Genomic DNA, 17,297 nt, shown 5'->3' with positions numbered 1-17,297 from the left:
CCTTCTTATTTCACTTCTTATATGCCAAGCAGTATTGAAGTAATTAGAATGTATAACCATGGACTTGTGCTGTTGGAAAAGCATGTAGGAAATGCTGAGGAAATGAAATAGCAATTAGAAATAAGATGCCGTTGTTTTTGCTTTGCTTAACTAAAGATTAATATGCCAATTTTGTCTTAAAAGGGAGCACTGTGTGGGAAGAAACATATTCATGTTATCACACTAAACTTCTACAGTAGATGCTTTCAGTCTACTAATATTACAAGAATTAACACAGAATGTCCTTTCTTCTGTTTCCTTCATGTGTCTTAATTTAGAAATAGCTTCTATATGTCTTGTCCTCCTTTCTTTGTCTTCTGCCTCCATCTCACTTCTTCCTTCCCAACCCTGCATTAACTTAGTAACAGTGTTTCTTTTTCTCAGGCTTGGCACTAATTATGTTTGGAGGGCTACCGTTCTTGGGTCCTACCCCCCAAGAATTGCTGTAATTCAGGTGATCTTCTCCAGGACTCATCTCTGTGTACTTTATTTTCTCATCTTCTTCCTTCAGGGTAAGCAGTTTCCTTCACCTCTTGTGCTCCCCCTCCCTTTTTTTTCTAAAAATCCTTCCTAGGTTTCAACATTTCTAGTTGTAACCCTGTTTTAGATGCCGCTGTTGAAGCAGACACATCATCTCTGATGTAGCTTTCAAACATGTAACTTCTTTCCCATTAGTAGTTTGAAACTAGATGAAATTAAATATATGCCAGTAAAATCAGTTTTAATTTCTAGGTTAATGCATAAAACATAATGCCAGAAGTATGTTTCATGTTCAGTGTGTAGATTTTCATAGGCATTTCCTTATTTTATTTTTTTAAAAAGTGTTCTTCAGATTTTATGTGGCTGCTGGTATTTTTCTTTTTGCTTTGTATAATGCTCTCCTTTTCTTTGAGTGTGTACTTCATACAGAACTCTTGTGTGTATTTTATCCAAGAGATGATATACTACCTTATCTTTTCCTATATTAGATGTCAAGGTTTACTTTCCACTGTACAAAGGTTTAAGAAATTTCTGCTGCTTTTATTTTTGCATTGTCAATTCATAAGTTTTATTTATGTACTGGTTTAGGATTATAATTTTGTAGGGATAGACTTTTTTTTTTTAACTTTATGAAAAGATACCTTTTAAATAAAAGATATAAACTGCTGGAGACTTGAAACTATCCTAAGACCATTTGTTTTTTCTAAAAATGTGCTTAACCTTACAGGTCTCCCTCTCTTCCAAACTTCGTGACAGCTGTTTTAACTTTGATTCAACTTCATTGCATGTTTTCAACTAGAAAATATGAGTAACAGTTTTGTATGCGTTCTATAAATAAGTTACTTTCGATGCTGCAGACATGCTGTTTCCCAACTGTTAACCTAGTTAAGAATGTTTCCTTCTTTCCTTTATTTGAGTTCAGGAACCTTCCTTCACAATAATTCAGTGTTAACATCTCCATCAATATTAAAAGTAATTGAACTAGAAGAATTCACTCCTAGGTTGGGGAAGAGAAAATGAAATCCATGACCTTAATTTTTTTTCCCAACATGATTGCAGCCAGCTCTATTGTGCCTTTATTGAATCTTTGAATAAATGTCAGAAGAAAATAAGGACTCTACTACTCAATGAGAATTGCAAATATATATAGATTTGTGTTGCAGGTTAATCCAGTTCTGTTATCGCAAAATGTATTCTGCAAATTGATACTCTTAACACCTAGCTGTCAATGATTAATTTGGTGGAATCAGTTCCTCTAAAGCATTGTTACAATTAAATAAATATGAACTAATCAGTTTCTAGGAAGGAGACTGAGACTATAGGGATAGAATAACTTCTTCATAGTAAATATTAGTTTACTAATATTTATTTATTAGTAAATATTTAGTTTTAAACCAGAGTTATAAAAGATATAAAATAATGGTTATTTTTTTAAAAAAAATCTAAAACATTTCAAAGAAGTTAATTGTTGAAAAGCAAAGGTATTTCAGTTATAATACATGTCTTTCTGGATTTATAGATAGACCTTGGGTTACAGTAATTTATTCAGTGACAGGCTGCCAGTTTGACATCCCTGTTCTAAGCAGTTGACAGACTCAGCATACTGCCCTCAACAATCTGGCTCCTCATTTTACCAATCTCAGAAGGATGGAAGGCTGAGTCAACCTTGAGTTGGTCAGGATCAACAGTGGCAGTGGAATGCAGAGTTAGCCTGCAGTACTGCATTCTAACCAGTGCGCCACCACAGCTACACATGTAGTGTCTTCCTTCCCAGGCTTCTTGAGCTCGAGCCACTCACACCATACCACCAATTTCTCAACCCATGCACTGCCTGCACTGGGTCTCAGGGCCTTCTCTACCCACCCACATTTAAGACCGTATTGCTTAGCGATGGCAATCCCAGTCCCAATTGTAGTCAAAAATTGAAGACTCCCTTAATGTACTGTACTATTCTCTCATATTTTCTTAACAGTAAATCTTCTCTGCCTTCCTCTCAGAAATTGTAATTCTCCTTGCAGAACTAAGATGAGAGTTTTTTGCTTGCTGCCTTTCTACTTCTGTCTGTTTAAAATTAGTTTTTACTGTTTTTTTAAAGTAAAATCCAGGGAACAAATTTTCTTAATTGCATCCATGGTATTTGCCTAAGTGTACAATATAGTACCGCTTGGTACAGCTTTTCTTTTTTTTTTTTTTTTTTTATTGAAAAAGTTTTCAAATACAAATTTTTCCCCCTTTTTCCCCCCCTCTCCCTCCCCCTCCCTAACCCCCCCTCCCCACCCATCCCCCCCTGTGACTTCTTCGTAACAAAAAAACCCCTAATTCATAACAGATTACTTACTCCCTCCTCAAAATACTGACCTTTACTTACTAAAAATATTATAAATATCATAACATCCCCCTTTATCCATACGTTTCAGAAAAGAAGAGAACAAAAAAAAAACAAAAAAACATTATACTATAACTATTATAAAATAACTTCTAATTTAACATAATAGTGTTTTATATCTATATATTATTACAACAATTCAAAACCACCTTCCACTTTAAAACTATACGATAAATCCTACTTTAATATTTAATCTTCTATATATATTACTATAACATTTCAAAGCGGCCTCCCCTTAAAATCTAATTTAACATTTATTCCACTCTATCCATTTCCTCCACTCCCCTAAATATATCACTTAAAAATCCCTTTTCTTAAACTAATCAGTCTGTAGTTAGCTTATTCACCCACTGTCCTGCAAATTTACCATACACAACAATTCTTAATATCTTTAATTCACTGCCCACACTACTTAAATATATATATATATATATTCCATTATATCTAAATAAAAAAAAAGAAAAGACAATAACTTTAAATTTATAGTCCATATAATATCTTCTTTGAGGTCTTTCCGCTGGATTGTTAAAACCAACATCCATAATAGGGTAACATAGCTTACTGATGCAACAGTTTATTCAAGATCTTCAATCATATCTGCCCCCATCAGTAATAAATATCTTCTTATATGTATAAAAGTAAAAACAACCACCCGAGTGACATTATAATTATATTCCATATAATAATAATTGTGGGTTTCATCAGGATTATTGATTTCCATCATCGTAGTGGGTAACAACCGGATCTTCTGCATGCCCCAGCATGATTCTCTTGCCTTATGATTCAAGATAATTATAATATATTTATCAACACAAAAAGAAATTTCAAAGTAGATAATTCAAATCCATCAGTTTGAGGTACAGCTTTTCTTGTCTCTAAGGGAAAAAAGCATAAGCCTGCATTTTGCAAGTTAATTGCGTTCATCCAGCATGGTAAATATGGCAAGATTGAGCAGCATCTTTGTCTATTTTGCGCCTGGCAGGAAAAGGAACAGCAAACATAATTCCATTACAGCCTGTTATATGTGAATATGTGCATTCACATTCTTCCTGTGTACAGATCACTCAAAATTCGTTGTGAAGTATAGGAGTTATGTGCGGTAGAAAGACCAAAAGTGTGAAAATGATACTCCATACAGGTTATATTTCTTACGAAAAATACAACATTCTGAAGAAAACAGAATTAAGCACTGTAGCAGGCATGTCCAACTCATGGCTTTGGACAGCTAGTAATGCAGCCCCACAAGATTGTAAATTTAAAAAAATAGTATGATTTTTAGTGATATTTATATACATTAACTATATTGACCAAAAATAATTCCTCTTCATGTAATTCTGCCCAGGTAAGCCAAACGTTTTGACACCCATGCACTATAAATTAATGGCTTTGTATAAATTTTCTAGAGCAGACATAGAACAGAGGTAAAGAACGATGGCCTCTTTATGACTTGTGGACTTCAACTCCCAGAGTTCCTGAGTCAGCAAGAATTCTGGGAGTTCAAGTCCACAAGTCATAAATGGGCCATCGTTCCCCACTCCTGTTGTAGAATGTGTTGCAATGTACCTACTTCAGGGGATAAGGCAATTATAAACACCGCCATTTTAGAAATCAACACTTTTTCTTAGAAATTTGTTAAATTTAAATTCCACCTTTTTTTCAAGAATTCAAGTGATATACTGTACATAATGCTTCCTGCATCTTTTCCCCCAGTGTGTAGGATAGGCCAAGGAATGTGACTGGCTCAAAGTCACCCAATGAGCTGCTCCAGATGAAGTTATTTCCCCATTTCTAGTGCAGCACTTTAACTATTACACCATACTAATTCTTCTTCATTTATGCTCCCGCTGGATCCAACATTAAAACCACTAATTCTAACAGAATTAAAAGGATTATCAAGTAGCTTTGGTTAGAGCAGGGGAACATATCATTTCTGGGCTATATGCGAAGTCAGAAAATATGTCCTTGCTTAATGACACTAATTGAAACTGGAATTTCTGTCATTAAGCAATGCAGTCATAAAGTGCAACATCACATGATCATACCATTTAACACTGCCGGGTTACTGTCATTAACTCAGGACTTCCTATGATGGCAATTTCTGGCTTCCTGCTGCTTCCCCGTTGACTTTGCTTGTGGGAAGCCAGCAGGGAAGGTTACAAATTGTGCCTGTGGGATGTTGCAGTAGTCAGAAATCCAGGCCAGCTGCCAGGCACCCTTATCATAGTCACATGACCACAAGGGCAATTTGACAGAACTTTGAAGACTGATCAAGAGTACTACTTGCTCAGTGCTATGTCAAGTTTGAATGGTTGTTGAATGATTGGTCATTAAATGAGGACCACCTGTAAAGTACAGTTGGAATGGAAGGTATATTTTCTTTTCATCTTAGGACAGCCTTAATCTAATCCTTGAATCTCCTAGCCAGGAGGTCAAATGAAACTATTAGTTTTGAAATTGGGTGTTTAGAAATGGTGCTAAATGTTATTTTATAAACATTTCCCCATTTTATATGAATGCACTTCTGCTTGTACAAAGTGTTTTACTTAATGTATATCTTCCTCATATTTGAAGTTCAAACTTAACATTTTGTAGTTATTGTCAGTATGACTTTTCACAGCAGTTTCTAATTAAGGTGTTGTTTTTTTTGAAGCTTACATTAACTACATTAATTAACATGGCCTGTGAATTTCCTCTTCAAGGTTTATGGTAATAGCTAGTTCTGCTCATGAGAATGTAGCGTCTATTCATCAAGAGATTTGGGTGTTCTTGAAACAGGACCTGCAATTTTAATCTGTGTAAAGGATAATTACTTTGTGTACAGCTATATTGTCTTGGGGATGCTAATTGGATAATAAAGAGTTGCAGCCATAGAATTATGTTTCACCTATAATTTTAGTCTTTACTTCATCTCCTAGGAGAACATTGCCAGTTTGGGAGACAGAAATTTTGTGTTATTTCGCTTTTAGAATGTTTTTAGTCTAAAACTGGGGTTGAAATTTATTAGAAATTGCTAATCGTTGAGGGGTCTTTTTCTTGCTTTCATTTTTTAATGATCAGAGTAGGTATCTATTTTATTAGTTATTACTGTTAACAGTTAAAATTAAATGGGTGATCTGAATACCTGGCTTGATGAGGAGCAATTAAATCACAGTACAATGTTAAATATTTAAGATGTTGCCAGAAATCCTCAGTTTATTGTTCTATTAAATAAACAATAGAGATAGAATTAATGGACCCAATTTTTTTAGGACTGGTGGGAGTTCTGTGTCACCATTGTGCTAAAATGATACAGTATGAGTATGATGCAGTTCCTCGAGTATTGAGGTATTGGTAAAAGCAATTTGTCTAAAATAGTTCCCAAATGGTTATATTAATAGTAACTGTATAACTACAACACAGAACAGAATAATGTTGTGCTTCTTTAAACATTGATTTAACAATTCTTACTCATGTATGAAATAAATGACCTTTTGAATCATATTATATGGCTTATGTTATGAAGCAAATATTACAATGAACGCATAATTAATTTTGAATTGTAGATTTCCTACAGTGGCTCTATATGGAACTTGAAAAGTACTCACATTTGTATGACTTTTTGTTCAGTTTCACTTACCTTATTACTGATTTCATGTTGGCTAGTATTTTTCATTTTTCAGTTCCATTCTCAAACTGCGTGTCTCATTTATTTAGCAGGTAAAAATACTAGATAATTTAATAATGAATTTCTTAAAACTTCCATAAGAATGTTTTTCCCTTTCTTTCTTGAAACAGATAATATACCTGAGAGAATCTCCAGAAAGTGTGTACAGGCATTTACTATTTGGGAATGTTTCATATCTTCCATTCAGGTAAATAAAAGCATGCAATTGAACAGTGTCTACTTTTAAAAAAAGATATTACACTGATCTCTAACCCTTTGGAATATGTAAATTGGTATTTTCCACTTTGGCAGTTTTGAAATAAGTGGACTCCCAACTCCTCGTATACTTAATTTAATTAATAAATAAATAAATACTTACCCCTAGCTATGTTAGGATTAGGGAGTTGAAGTCCATATATTGTGTCAAGGTTTTCTGTATAATGGCTACATTTCTTATTCTGTAATTGAGTAGTAACTGATTCATAAAATATGCAGCCTTGCAGATGAGAATAGTATTTATACCTTATTTGTGGTTAATTCTTACTTTGTGTGTGGTGGGAGGGGTTTGTTATGGTTGTTATTGTGCGTGTGTGTGTGTGTGTGTGTGTGTGTATGAATTTGGCAAGGAATTAAAGTGAATATCAAGGACGAGAAAGAGAATCATAAATAATCAGTGTTCCTAATTGCAGTTTGCAATGGTGGGTTAGCATAATGAATGAGGAAAATGTAAGCCATTATTTCAAAACGACTTATTGCTATAAAACAAGTAATGATTTGGCAACCCTCTCAGTACCTCATATTAAATTTAAAACATATCAAATACATTGTGACGATGTAATACCCGAACTCAGATCCATAAAAAGAGAGATTCTCTGTTCTCAGAGAAGGGAATGGGGTAGGAAAAGGAAAAGAGGAGTAGATATCTATTCTTAATATTACTATTGAGGCTACTAAATCTGTTCTCTTGCTGGTGGAATTGGTTTGGATAATGGAAAAGACTGATGGGACTGCTTGTCAAGATGATAGATGGTGTCTATTTTCTCTCTCTCTCTCCCACATCTTGGTGGAATGGAATTTATTTCTTGTTTTTGGATCAGCAGCCTTTAAAATGCCATGCGATAGAGATTATGCCCATCGTGTGCTCTGTTTCACTGCTGTGGCTATTTGATGTGTCAGATTTTATCTGTTTAACAACTTTATTTATAAGCCCTCACTAGCATAATATGTTGGTGTAAGTAGAGTCTGGAAAAGCAATAAATAGATGCTAAAGAACTGGAGAACATCTGGTGGGTTTTCAGTCCTTACTAGACCACTTAGTGCTGATGTAGTGAAAATGGGTATACAGAAATATAGGAAAATGAGAAACATCAGCTATTTTGTCTTGCAAACTGAATTTGAGCTCATATATGTATTCCTCACAGGGATGCTGCATTTGGTACCTGCACTTTTCATCTAACTTTGCTTGACTGTTTCCATGCCATAAATAAGGTTAGTATGTTCATGTAATATATGATGATTGTTGTTTATTTAAACTTGTTGGAATCCTAGGGAAATTTAATCTCTGAAATTAGATAAACCAGAGAAATAAGTTAAAACAAATTCTGAGATGGTTCCAGGAGTGAGTATGCAAGAAGACTCTCAAGAATTCTATGGTTGCCTTTCTATGTTATACTATTCATGCATTCTGACTTTCAAGATTGACTGCTTGTCTATGTTAACTTGAGCGATGAAAGCTTCATTATAAAGCTAAATAGCATTTAAGCAGTAATACCTGTTATATGGCACTTTTTAAGTATTCAAAGTCTCCAACTTTGATACGTTGGATTTGAATTTACCATGTCTGCTAGTTTACAGAAGTTGTGCAGCTAGTTTGGAAGGTTTCTGATGATTGGTAAATAAAGTGTTTAGAAAGAATGTTTATTATCAACTCTACTGGATTTCTACATGTTAAATTTATTTCTTATGGATTATAGGCATTGCAGTATGGCTTCCTTGATTTTAATACATTTGATGTAAATGAATATGAGCATTATGAAGTAAGTATCATTCACTTTTCTAGTAATTACTTAGTTACTGTTGAGACTATATTTGCATAAAATTGGCACCTATTATTTACATCTCTTGAATTTTTGAAAATATAAACGAGGTGGAAAAAATAAGTAACCAAATTAAACTTAAAATTGTCACATCACCATGTGAGATGGGTTCTCAAGTAAGATTAAAAGTGTGATAGCATGTGGGCTATGATCCCAGATAAAATTGATAGTATATATTCTTATATACAACAAGACCTTTACATTAACAATCCTTGTCTCCTTTGTTTCGTTCACTAAAACAAGTAGATTTGAATGCTATATATCAGAAATGAAGTTTTAAAAATGTGTTATTTCTTAACAGAGGGCAGAAAATGGAGACTTCAACTGGATAATACCCCAAAAAATCATGGCCTTCAGTGGACCTCACTCAAGAAGTAGAATTGAAAATGGTATGTATTAAATTATAAAGAATTTTATGACATTCCATAGGAAACTACCAGATACAGAATCAGACTGATGGTCAATCTGGTAGTTACAGCTGCTTCATATTTACAGCAGAATATTCCCTTATCAGATTGAATGTGGCGAAAAACACCTTTGTATAGATTTGGATGCTCTTTTACCAATGGGTTGTATCTGATATATTTTTCTGCATTTGTTTTTTTTCCTTCAAGGGTATCCACATCATGCTCCCGAAGCCTATTTTCCATACTTCAGAAGACATAATGTTACCACTGTAATCCGCCTGAATAAGAAGATGTATGACTCTAGAAGATTTAAAGATTCAGGGTTTGACCATTATGATCTCTTCTTTGCTGATGGAAGCATACCCAATGATGCTATCATCAAAGCATTTCTGAATATTTGTGAGAACGCTGAAGGTGCTATAGCAGTTCATTGCAAAGGTATTAAAAGTGATGAATTCAGATCATTAATGTCTCATTGCTTATAATTGTGTTCATAACATGCCTTACCACCCCCTGCAGAACTCATCAGACTTGGCTCTGCCTCAGGATGTATTTTTAATGAGTTTGATCAAAATTAGATCATTTCACTCAAAAAGTTGAAATTAATCATAGCAGAACATACTCTTTTTTCTCATTCTTAAAGAAGATAAGAGGTTATTTTGTCTTAGGCTAAACTATTGTGGCCTCTTGCTACAAATCTAATGACTCTGTCTTTGCCATTATCTGTATGGAAGCATGCTAATCTAATATGCTTGAAACGCAAGTTACGAAATGTTAATGTTTTCTGCTAAAAGCCCAATCTTACAGTAGATGCATGTAATTGTTCCAAGTATTTTCAATCAAAATTATTTGCACAAATGAGTAATAATGTAGAGTAGATCCAGGATACTATTTATACAAAACTTCAAACCCTCTCAAAGGTTGTATTATTGGTTTTGTTATCCTTGAATTGGTGTAATAAAGTTTTTAGGATTTTTTTTTTCCTAATAGCAAATTCAACCGCCTTAGGTTTTTGAAAAACAGCTTTCAAGATTTTCCTATTCTTAAAACTTTAAATTGAAGGTTCTTCAATTTCTTCAAACCCAAATAAAGTAAATTTCCTTATGTTTTTATTCAGCTGGACTTGGCAGAACTGGTACACTTATAGCATGTTACATTATGAAGCATTACAGGATGACTGCTGCTGAAACTATTGCCTGGATTAGAATTTGTAGACCTGGCTCTGTGATTGGAACTCAACAACATTTCTTGTTGGAGTATGTAAACATTTAAATAGTTATGCCTGTATTTATGTCTGTAGGCAATTCCAGGATGATTAAGTGTTAAATATAATAATTGTTTTTAGTACCAAATTGGACCTCTTTAATCTGGTGTCCTTCAGATATGTTATCTAGCCTGGCCATTGATGACAGTCCATTCATGTCTGGAAAGTACCAATTTTAAAGAAAGCTACACTTAAATGTATAATAGTTTTTCTTTTTTCAATACATATACATACATACATACATACATACATACATACATACATACATACATACGAAATAGGTGTTGATGTACTCACATACAGGTAGTCCTAGTTTAGTGACTACAGTTGGGATCAGCAACTTGATCACTAAATGAAGCGATCATAAACAGGTCGTAAACAGGGATTGATTGTAAAGTTTATTTTTCATCAGTGTTGTAACTGCAAATGGTCACTAAACAAGGACAACCTGCATATGTTGCAGTTATCATTGGATATTTGAACCATATAGCCATATAGAGAGTTACTAGTTATTTGCTTTTTAAGGAACTGGTCATTACTTTATGTTCTGAATGGGATAAGACACTGCATTATGAACAACCTGCAATTGTCACTGTTTGGTCAGAATTATCCATGTCTATTCAGTGGCTAAGTGTGTTTTACCACATTAGGATAAAATACTAGGTTCAGGCCTTTTAACCTAAAATACTGTTTATGTATTTGGTTTAACAAATTATATGAATCCAGTCATTGTTTTTTTAAAATTATGATTTATAGCAGTCCAATGTGGAAAATGACTTTATAATTAACAAATCTTGCATAACAAGATAATGGATTAATCAGGGTATTGTCCTAAACTATAACTATGATTGCAAGTGTATCATTCCATATGGTCAGTTTTGCTTATTAAATATGTTCTTTGACAATCATTCCATTAACGCTGAAAAATAAAGTTTAGCCTCCATTTTCAAAATCACATTTCATCAGATCTGACTCTCTTTTCTGGTAGGTCTTTATACTCAAAAAAGCCAAGCTTCTACTGTTTAGGGATGAAGATGGCTTTTGCTGAGCCTCTGCATCTCGCCAGGCTGCCTTTCAAACTGTCCCAGTAGCTCAACATTTTGGAAGAGGCACAGAGAACAATGCGGGGAAGAAGATTGAGTGACAGTTGTGGCCTTTTCCATTAGCAGACATTCTGTTAGAGCAAAATGGATGGAACCAGATAGAAGACAGAAATAGTTGCATGCAATTCAATAGTGGCATTGTATAATTTCTAGGAAACATACGATGCTAGAACTAGAACTGATGTTATAGATGTGTCCTTGCAACGATTAATGTCTGATACTGAAACAACTTCATTTTAATTATAAATATGGTCATACATTGAAATGAGCTGGTTTCTAACTTAGCTTCTTTCTATTATAGGAAACAGCCAGAACTTTGGCTGGAAGGTGATGTTTATCGTTCAAAGCTAAAGAAGACTCAAAAGCTTGCAGTGACAAAAATCCTTTCAGGAGTAGATGACATTTCAATTAACGATTCAAAAAATCAGAATGCCAGCAGAAAAGATTCTGAACCGGTAATCATCCGCATGGTGTGCTGTTGGAAACCTTAGGACTGGTTTTTGTTGTTGTTTTTTTTATGTGGGTATAATAAAGCAAAAGTGATTGTATTCATTTGTATGGCTGTTCTGTATTTCTGTTCCTATCAAGCATTCCAAAAAATAGAGAAAATAATGAACAGGACATTCTGCAAGACAAATATGGGCATAATAGTACTTTTTGCCAAAATACCTTTCTGTTGCTTGGAGTTACCTTTTGTCTTACTGATTTGACCTTCACAAAAACTAAAATAAAATGCTCAGAACACTTTTCATAAGAACTATTGGAACTGGGTTAAGCAATCACTCCTATAGTACTGTGGTAAATATGAATCTTCAGTAGTAGGACTTGGAAGCTTTGTTATAAATAACTTTAATGGCTTACCATTTATTTGCAGTACAGTGATGAAGAAGAAACACACACAGTAACACAAGGGGACAAGCTCCGTGCCCTTAAAAGTAAAAGGCAGGCAAAAGCATATTCAGTTCCATTAACGTAAGTTTAACTTTATTTTGATTTTGTAAATACAAACACTTTTTTCTTTGAAATTTGATTTGGTTATGTTCCGTGTTATTTTAAAAAACTTGTTGTAATTCTTTGTGATTGAATCACTTACAAGCCTGCTCGTGATTTTATTTTATTATCACCAAATTCTTTGGTCTGTCACTAAGGCGTTCATGTAACCTTTCTCAAATGCTTTTTTAAACTGAATGTTACACCAACATCTCAAAGCATTTTTACATTTTGCTATCAACGTCAGCAGTATTGAAAATGACTCCTGAATGAAAGGTCAGACTCATTGTTTTGGTCAGAATAATCTTGTTTTTAGGGACTTTTGCTTAGGAAGCTGTTGTCATTCATTGTGCTGGGATGGGTTGTGCTATATCTTTAAATGTGTACGGTAAGTTTGCTTTTATTAAGGTTAGGAAAAGAAGCATAACTGATTAAAATTGCCATGCTTTTAAGATACATATTTAAATATTGAAAAACAACAGTTTCCTCAGTGCTACATTTTGTGTGTACAGTATAGGTAAAATATAATATACATAGAACAGATTTAATCTGTTAATCATCCACAGAGTGCATGCGATATTGGGAGATCATTTTGTAAATAAGGGGGTGGTTGGGCATTTTTTTAAACAAAACAACAACAACAAAAAAAAAAACAGTACTTGAACCAGTCTAGGAATAATTCATACTTTAAGATGAAAGTGAGTTGCAGAATAATGGCAAAGGTACTCCTTAAAAAACAGCTAACCTTTGCCCGGTGAATGGAAAACATTTTCCATAGTGAAAATTAATGGACATTTCTTTTAAATGAAATGTACCACTCATCTGCAAAGTTCTTGATTTTCCCACCCCCTTTTGACTTCATGTTCATCTCTTCCTCCCCACCCTCACTCCTTTTTAGATGTCTCCTAGCTATACTGGCCTCTGCTCTGAGTAGCATTGTCATCTGGTGGATTGTGTGTGGCTCCCTTCTTCCCAACCTGCTATTCTGTCTAGATGGTTTAAGAACATAGGTCCATCAGAACCTCCCTTGGGAGAGCCACTGTGTAAGTGTCCCTATTACATTCTCTTCAGTAGCTCATTTTCTTGCCTTAATCATAAGCGCATTGCATCTAGCTTTTATTACCATCTCCCCCCTGCCCCTCCTTTATTTAACTTCTCTAGGTACTTTTAGAAGCAAAAAGGGATGTAGTACAAGGGGTGATTTACCGTATCTGCCTTAGAATTTTCTTTTGAGCTGTAAGTCTCTTCTTGTCTGTGTGCTGGTCCAGATATTTTGTGTAGAAAACGTATGTATGTGTGGTGCTGTTTTTATTGTATGATGAGATTGCTTCCTTTTATCTGCATGTACAAGGAATTTAGTCTCTTCCTGGAATCCTTTGGGGTTGGACCTGCTGACTTGTGTTTTCACTCCATAAGTGTGAAGAGCTGTAAACAAATAAGCCCGTAGTCTAGGCATTCAGTGCTATAGTTCTGTTATATACCCGCTTCTCATTTAGTGACCAAGTTCATTTCCAGTGACCAAATTGTTAAGTGAAATGATCACTAATTTAAATAGGTGACTGAAAGAGAGAGAGGGAGGGAAGGAGATGAAAGTCATAGGTTGTTTCCGTCTCATTCAACTAAGTTCTCTCTTGCAGCTCTGCCAGCATTACTCTTACTGGCATGCATTGTTGCCAAGCACATGAAATTTGGTGATAAATGCATGCATTGGTCAGAAAATGAATGATTTATTACAGTAGTATTTGCAAATGGTTGCTAAACAAGGAGTGGGTGTATGCCCTTTTCCTTTCCTTCCTCTCCTGTCTCCATGAATGCTTTGAAGTAATTGGAGCATTCCAATTAGTCAACATAGTATGTGGTTGTACACAAAGTAATTCAATTAATAAAAAAGGTTAACATTTTTTAGATTGTTGTTATTTTAGACCATCAGTGGGAGCAGTGTTTTAAGTCTTAAGAATACTGAATAGAATATTAAGAGAGGGGTCAAGTTCACAACTCTATTCATATTTATTTCTTGTTTGACTGACTGACTTTTCTCTGCTGCCAAATTCCCATAGGCTGTAAGAAGTTTACAAACCACCAAAACAAATTTTACGAATAAAAAAAAATCAAATATATAAGAATCCCGGAAAACAACAGGTAAAATGCCATCCCATGATGTTTGGCAAAATCTCCACATTCCCAAATATCTTCCTAAAGATCCAGATCTTCATAGCCTTTTGGAAGCCCAGTATTGGGAGGAGGACAGGTAAACTGTTCCAAAGGGGTCATCACTGAAAAAGTTTAACCCCAAAGTCAATAGCATCTGAAGGGATCTTCAGAAAGCTAGAATTACCTGATTTCATTGGATGTTCAGTCCGGAGAATGTGGTCTCATAAGTATCCATGTCTGAGCCATAAAGCTTTTAAAGTTGAAAAATAGAATCTTGAATAGCAATGAAAAGCTAATTGATACATGTTGCACCTGCTGAAGTACTGTCATGCTGTCACGGGGGCAAATTTTGATGCACCCACAACTATACAGGGAGATGCATGCTATACTAGTTGAACTTTTTGAATGTTCTTCTAAGACAGACCAAGCAGATGAAATTGCAGTAGTCCATCTGTAAGATGATTGACTGTGTGCAAAATTCCTTGATCCAGAAATGGCTGCATTTAATGCACAGGGTGCAATTGAAGAAAGAACCTGCTATCCACAGCCTCTAGGTGCTATTTTAACTGTAGCGGTGAATCCAGGACAATTCCCAGATTGTCAGCCAAATCTGTTCATGGCAGCGGAACCTAATCTAGTATTATAAACTTTCAAGTCATCAAATACATAACCCCTCATTCTTGGCTAAGATTCAGTCAGACCTTATTTTTCTCCATCTATATCTTTCCAGCTTTCCACATTGTTGTCACAAGCATACCCTTTCCTTCTGCAGTGTCCTGTGGCAGATAATTTGATAATTTGATAGTTTAATTTTTCAGCTACTTAGGGGGACAAGAGCCACATGTGACCTTCTAAATGTGGCCCCCCATTTCTCTCTCTTCCTAATATTGTTTGTTCTTTGCTCTTATTTTCTTATTTGGATAGTAATGAAATATGATTAACAGTACAGTAAAATTATTTGAATTACATTTAGGCATATTAATCATTGGACATTGTGCCTCCTAATAATTCTTTGGAATATTTCACGTTTTTCTATACTTGTCTTAGAATCTTGTATTGACCACCTTTTCTTTTGTTGTAGTATTTAGCTCAGAATTCTTCTGTTTTTCTGATTCTTACTGATAATATGCTATAATGCATAACCAGATTATATTCATCTTGAGAAAACTGCTCGTTTTATTTGAATTATTATTACTGAAAGATAGCACACTTTGTATTTTTATTTTTAAAATTGCAAAATATGTGACATTTTTACTGTATATATTGTGTAAGGTGTTTGAAACATTAATGCCAGGTTTCCTGGGGATGATTAATTCCATTTTTCATTTTTAACTATACCAATAATGAAATATTCACTCCAACTCAGTGAGATAAGTTATTGGATGGCAGCACGTTACCAAGAGGATGAGTCATTTAATCATTAACTATTCTTTACAATTTTCATTACAGTGGTAGTCATGAGTAGATGTTGCTCATTTAAAAATTAGCAGAATTTGTGGGATAAAAAATTGTAGTTCATTGTTGGACGAAAACTGTTACCATCTCCAATTTCCCTTCCAAGTGAGATTTTTGTTACTTTGTGGAGGAAAGTCTAATATCTAAGGCAGGTGTGTCCAAGCCATGGCTGGTCACCTGCAACCCTGGACAGCTAGTAATGTGACCCACAAGATTGTTAACTTTTGACATTATGTGATGTTAGAGATATTTATATATATTAACTGTATTATATACTTTATATATGGCCCAAGACAATTCCTCTTTGTTTCCTCAGGCAAACCAAAAGGTTGGGCATCCATGATTTAAACTATGCTTACTGAAATCTGACTATTTAAAAAAAATAAATTTAGAGATATTTCCATATATTTGAAGAGATTATCAGGATCTAGAAGTCAAATACATATCAGTGATTTTTTTTTCTTTTTTTGATACAACAGAATAAACACAGTTGGAAGGGACCTTGGAGGTCTTCTAATCCAACCTCCTCAACCCTATACCATTTCAGATAAATGGTTGATTATCCTACTTTCCACTGATATTGGGGGGAGGGGAGGGAATTTTTTGGGGGGGGAAATATAAACAGTACCCTCATAGCTTTGCAACTTTCAAGAGTACAGTACAGCAGCTCATTTTGTCTTTTCTGTAAAATACATAAGTGTACAATTAATATTTGGATATATTTGCCTTCTGGCATACTACTAAGATTCTAAGAGTTTTTTCTGTTCATCAGTTCATTTTGATAGTTGAAGGAGTATATGGATATGCATGTAGCTGATTCTTGATCTTCTGTAATCTTTCTTGACACATTTTTTTTTAAAAAATCTTATTTCTCTCTCTGAGAAGCCCTAAACCAGAAAAAAGGTGGAAATACTAACATTTTCACTGAAACCTATAAAAACTTAAAACGTGAAGACTAAATAAATCTGTCCACATTATCCCAATTTTCAGATCTGGAAACCACATAACATATCACTCTTATTGTGCATTATATGTTTTCAGCTTGTTTGATATAATATCTTTTTCCCACTCTTTTCAGAGTAATTCTGCAATCCAGTGTTCAGAAAAGTAAACAGTCTGAACCTAGCATTTCTGACAGTGCAGGCCTTTCTAAAAGAACTACCAGGTCTACTGCAAGAAAAAGCAGTTTTAAAAGGTGAGAATTACTGTCCTGAATTCCAGAACCTATCAATTAATGAAGGCTGAATTTTTATATTTTCATGATTCATTTAAAATCATTTTTT

The 17,297-nt window shown here is 34.4% G+C and overlaps 1 protein-coding gene across 7 annotated transcripts in view; it reads left to right on the top strand.

The window, feature by feature from the left end:
• CDC14B (cell division cycle 14B) overlaps nt 1-17,297 on the top strand; it is a 53,128-nt gene that overhangs the window by 26,593 nt on the left and 9,238 nt on the right. For 4 of the 7 annotated variants that reach the window (XM_070935646.1, XM_070935645.1, XM_070935649.1 and 1 more), the window contains 9 exons: nt 6,680-6,756; nt 7,970-8,036; nt 8,522-8,584; nt 8,946-9,033; nt 9,259-9,489; nt 10,169-10,307; nt 11,720-11,873; nt 12,293-12,390; nt 17,093-17,209. In XM_070935646.1, coding sequence (XP_070791747.1) covers nt 6,680-6,756; nt 7,970-8,036; nt 8,522-8,584; nt 8,946-9,033; nt 9,259-9,489; nt 10,169-10,307; nt 11,720-11,873; nt 12,293-12,390; nt 17,093-17,209 — 1,034 coding nt within the window. Of the gene's footprint in view, nt 1-6,679; nt 6,757-7,969; nt 8,037-8,521; nt 8,585-8,945; nt 9,034-9,258; nt 9,490-10,168; nt 10,308-11,719; nt 11,874-12,292; nt 12,391-13,306; nt 13,419-17,092; nt 17,210-17,297 lie in introns of those variants that run through there. The other 3 variants (XM_070935647.1, XM_070935650.1, XM_070935648.1) reach the window with 2 other exon arrangements.

The sequence above is a fragment of the Pituophis catenifer genome, unplaced genomic scaffold, assembly GCF_029215685.1.
Source record: "Pituophis catenifer annectens isolate HBS135680 unplaced genomic scaffold, rPitCat1.0.hap2 SCAF_2, whole genome shotgun sequence".
Classification (NCBI taxonomy): Eukaryota; Metazoa; Chordata; class Lepidosauria; order Squamata; family Colubridae; genus Pituophis; species Pituophis catenifer.
Note: the sequence above shows the minus strand (reverse complement) of the source record. Positions and strands in the feature narration are given on the sequence as shown.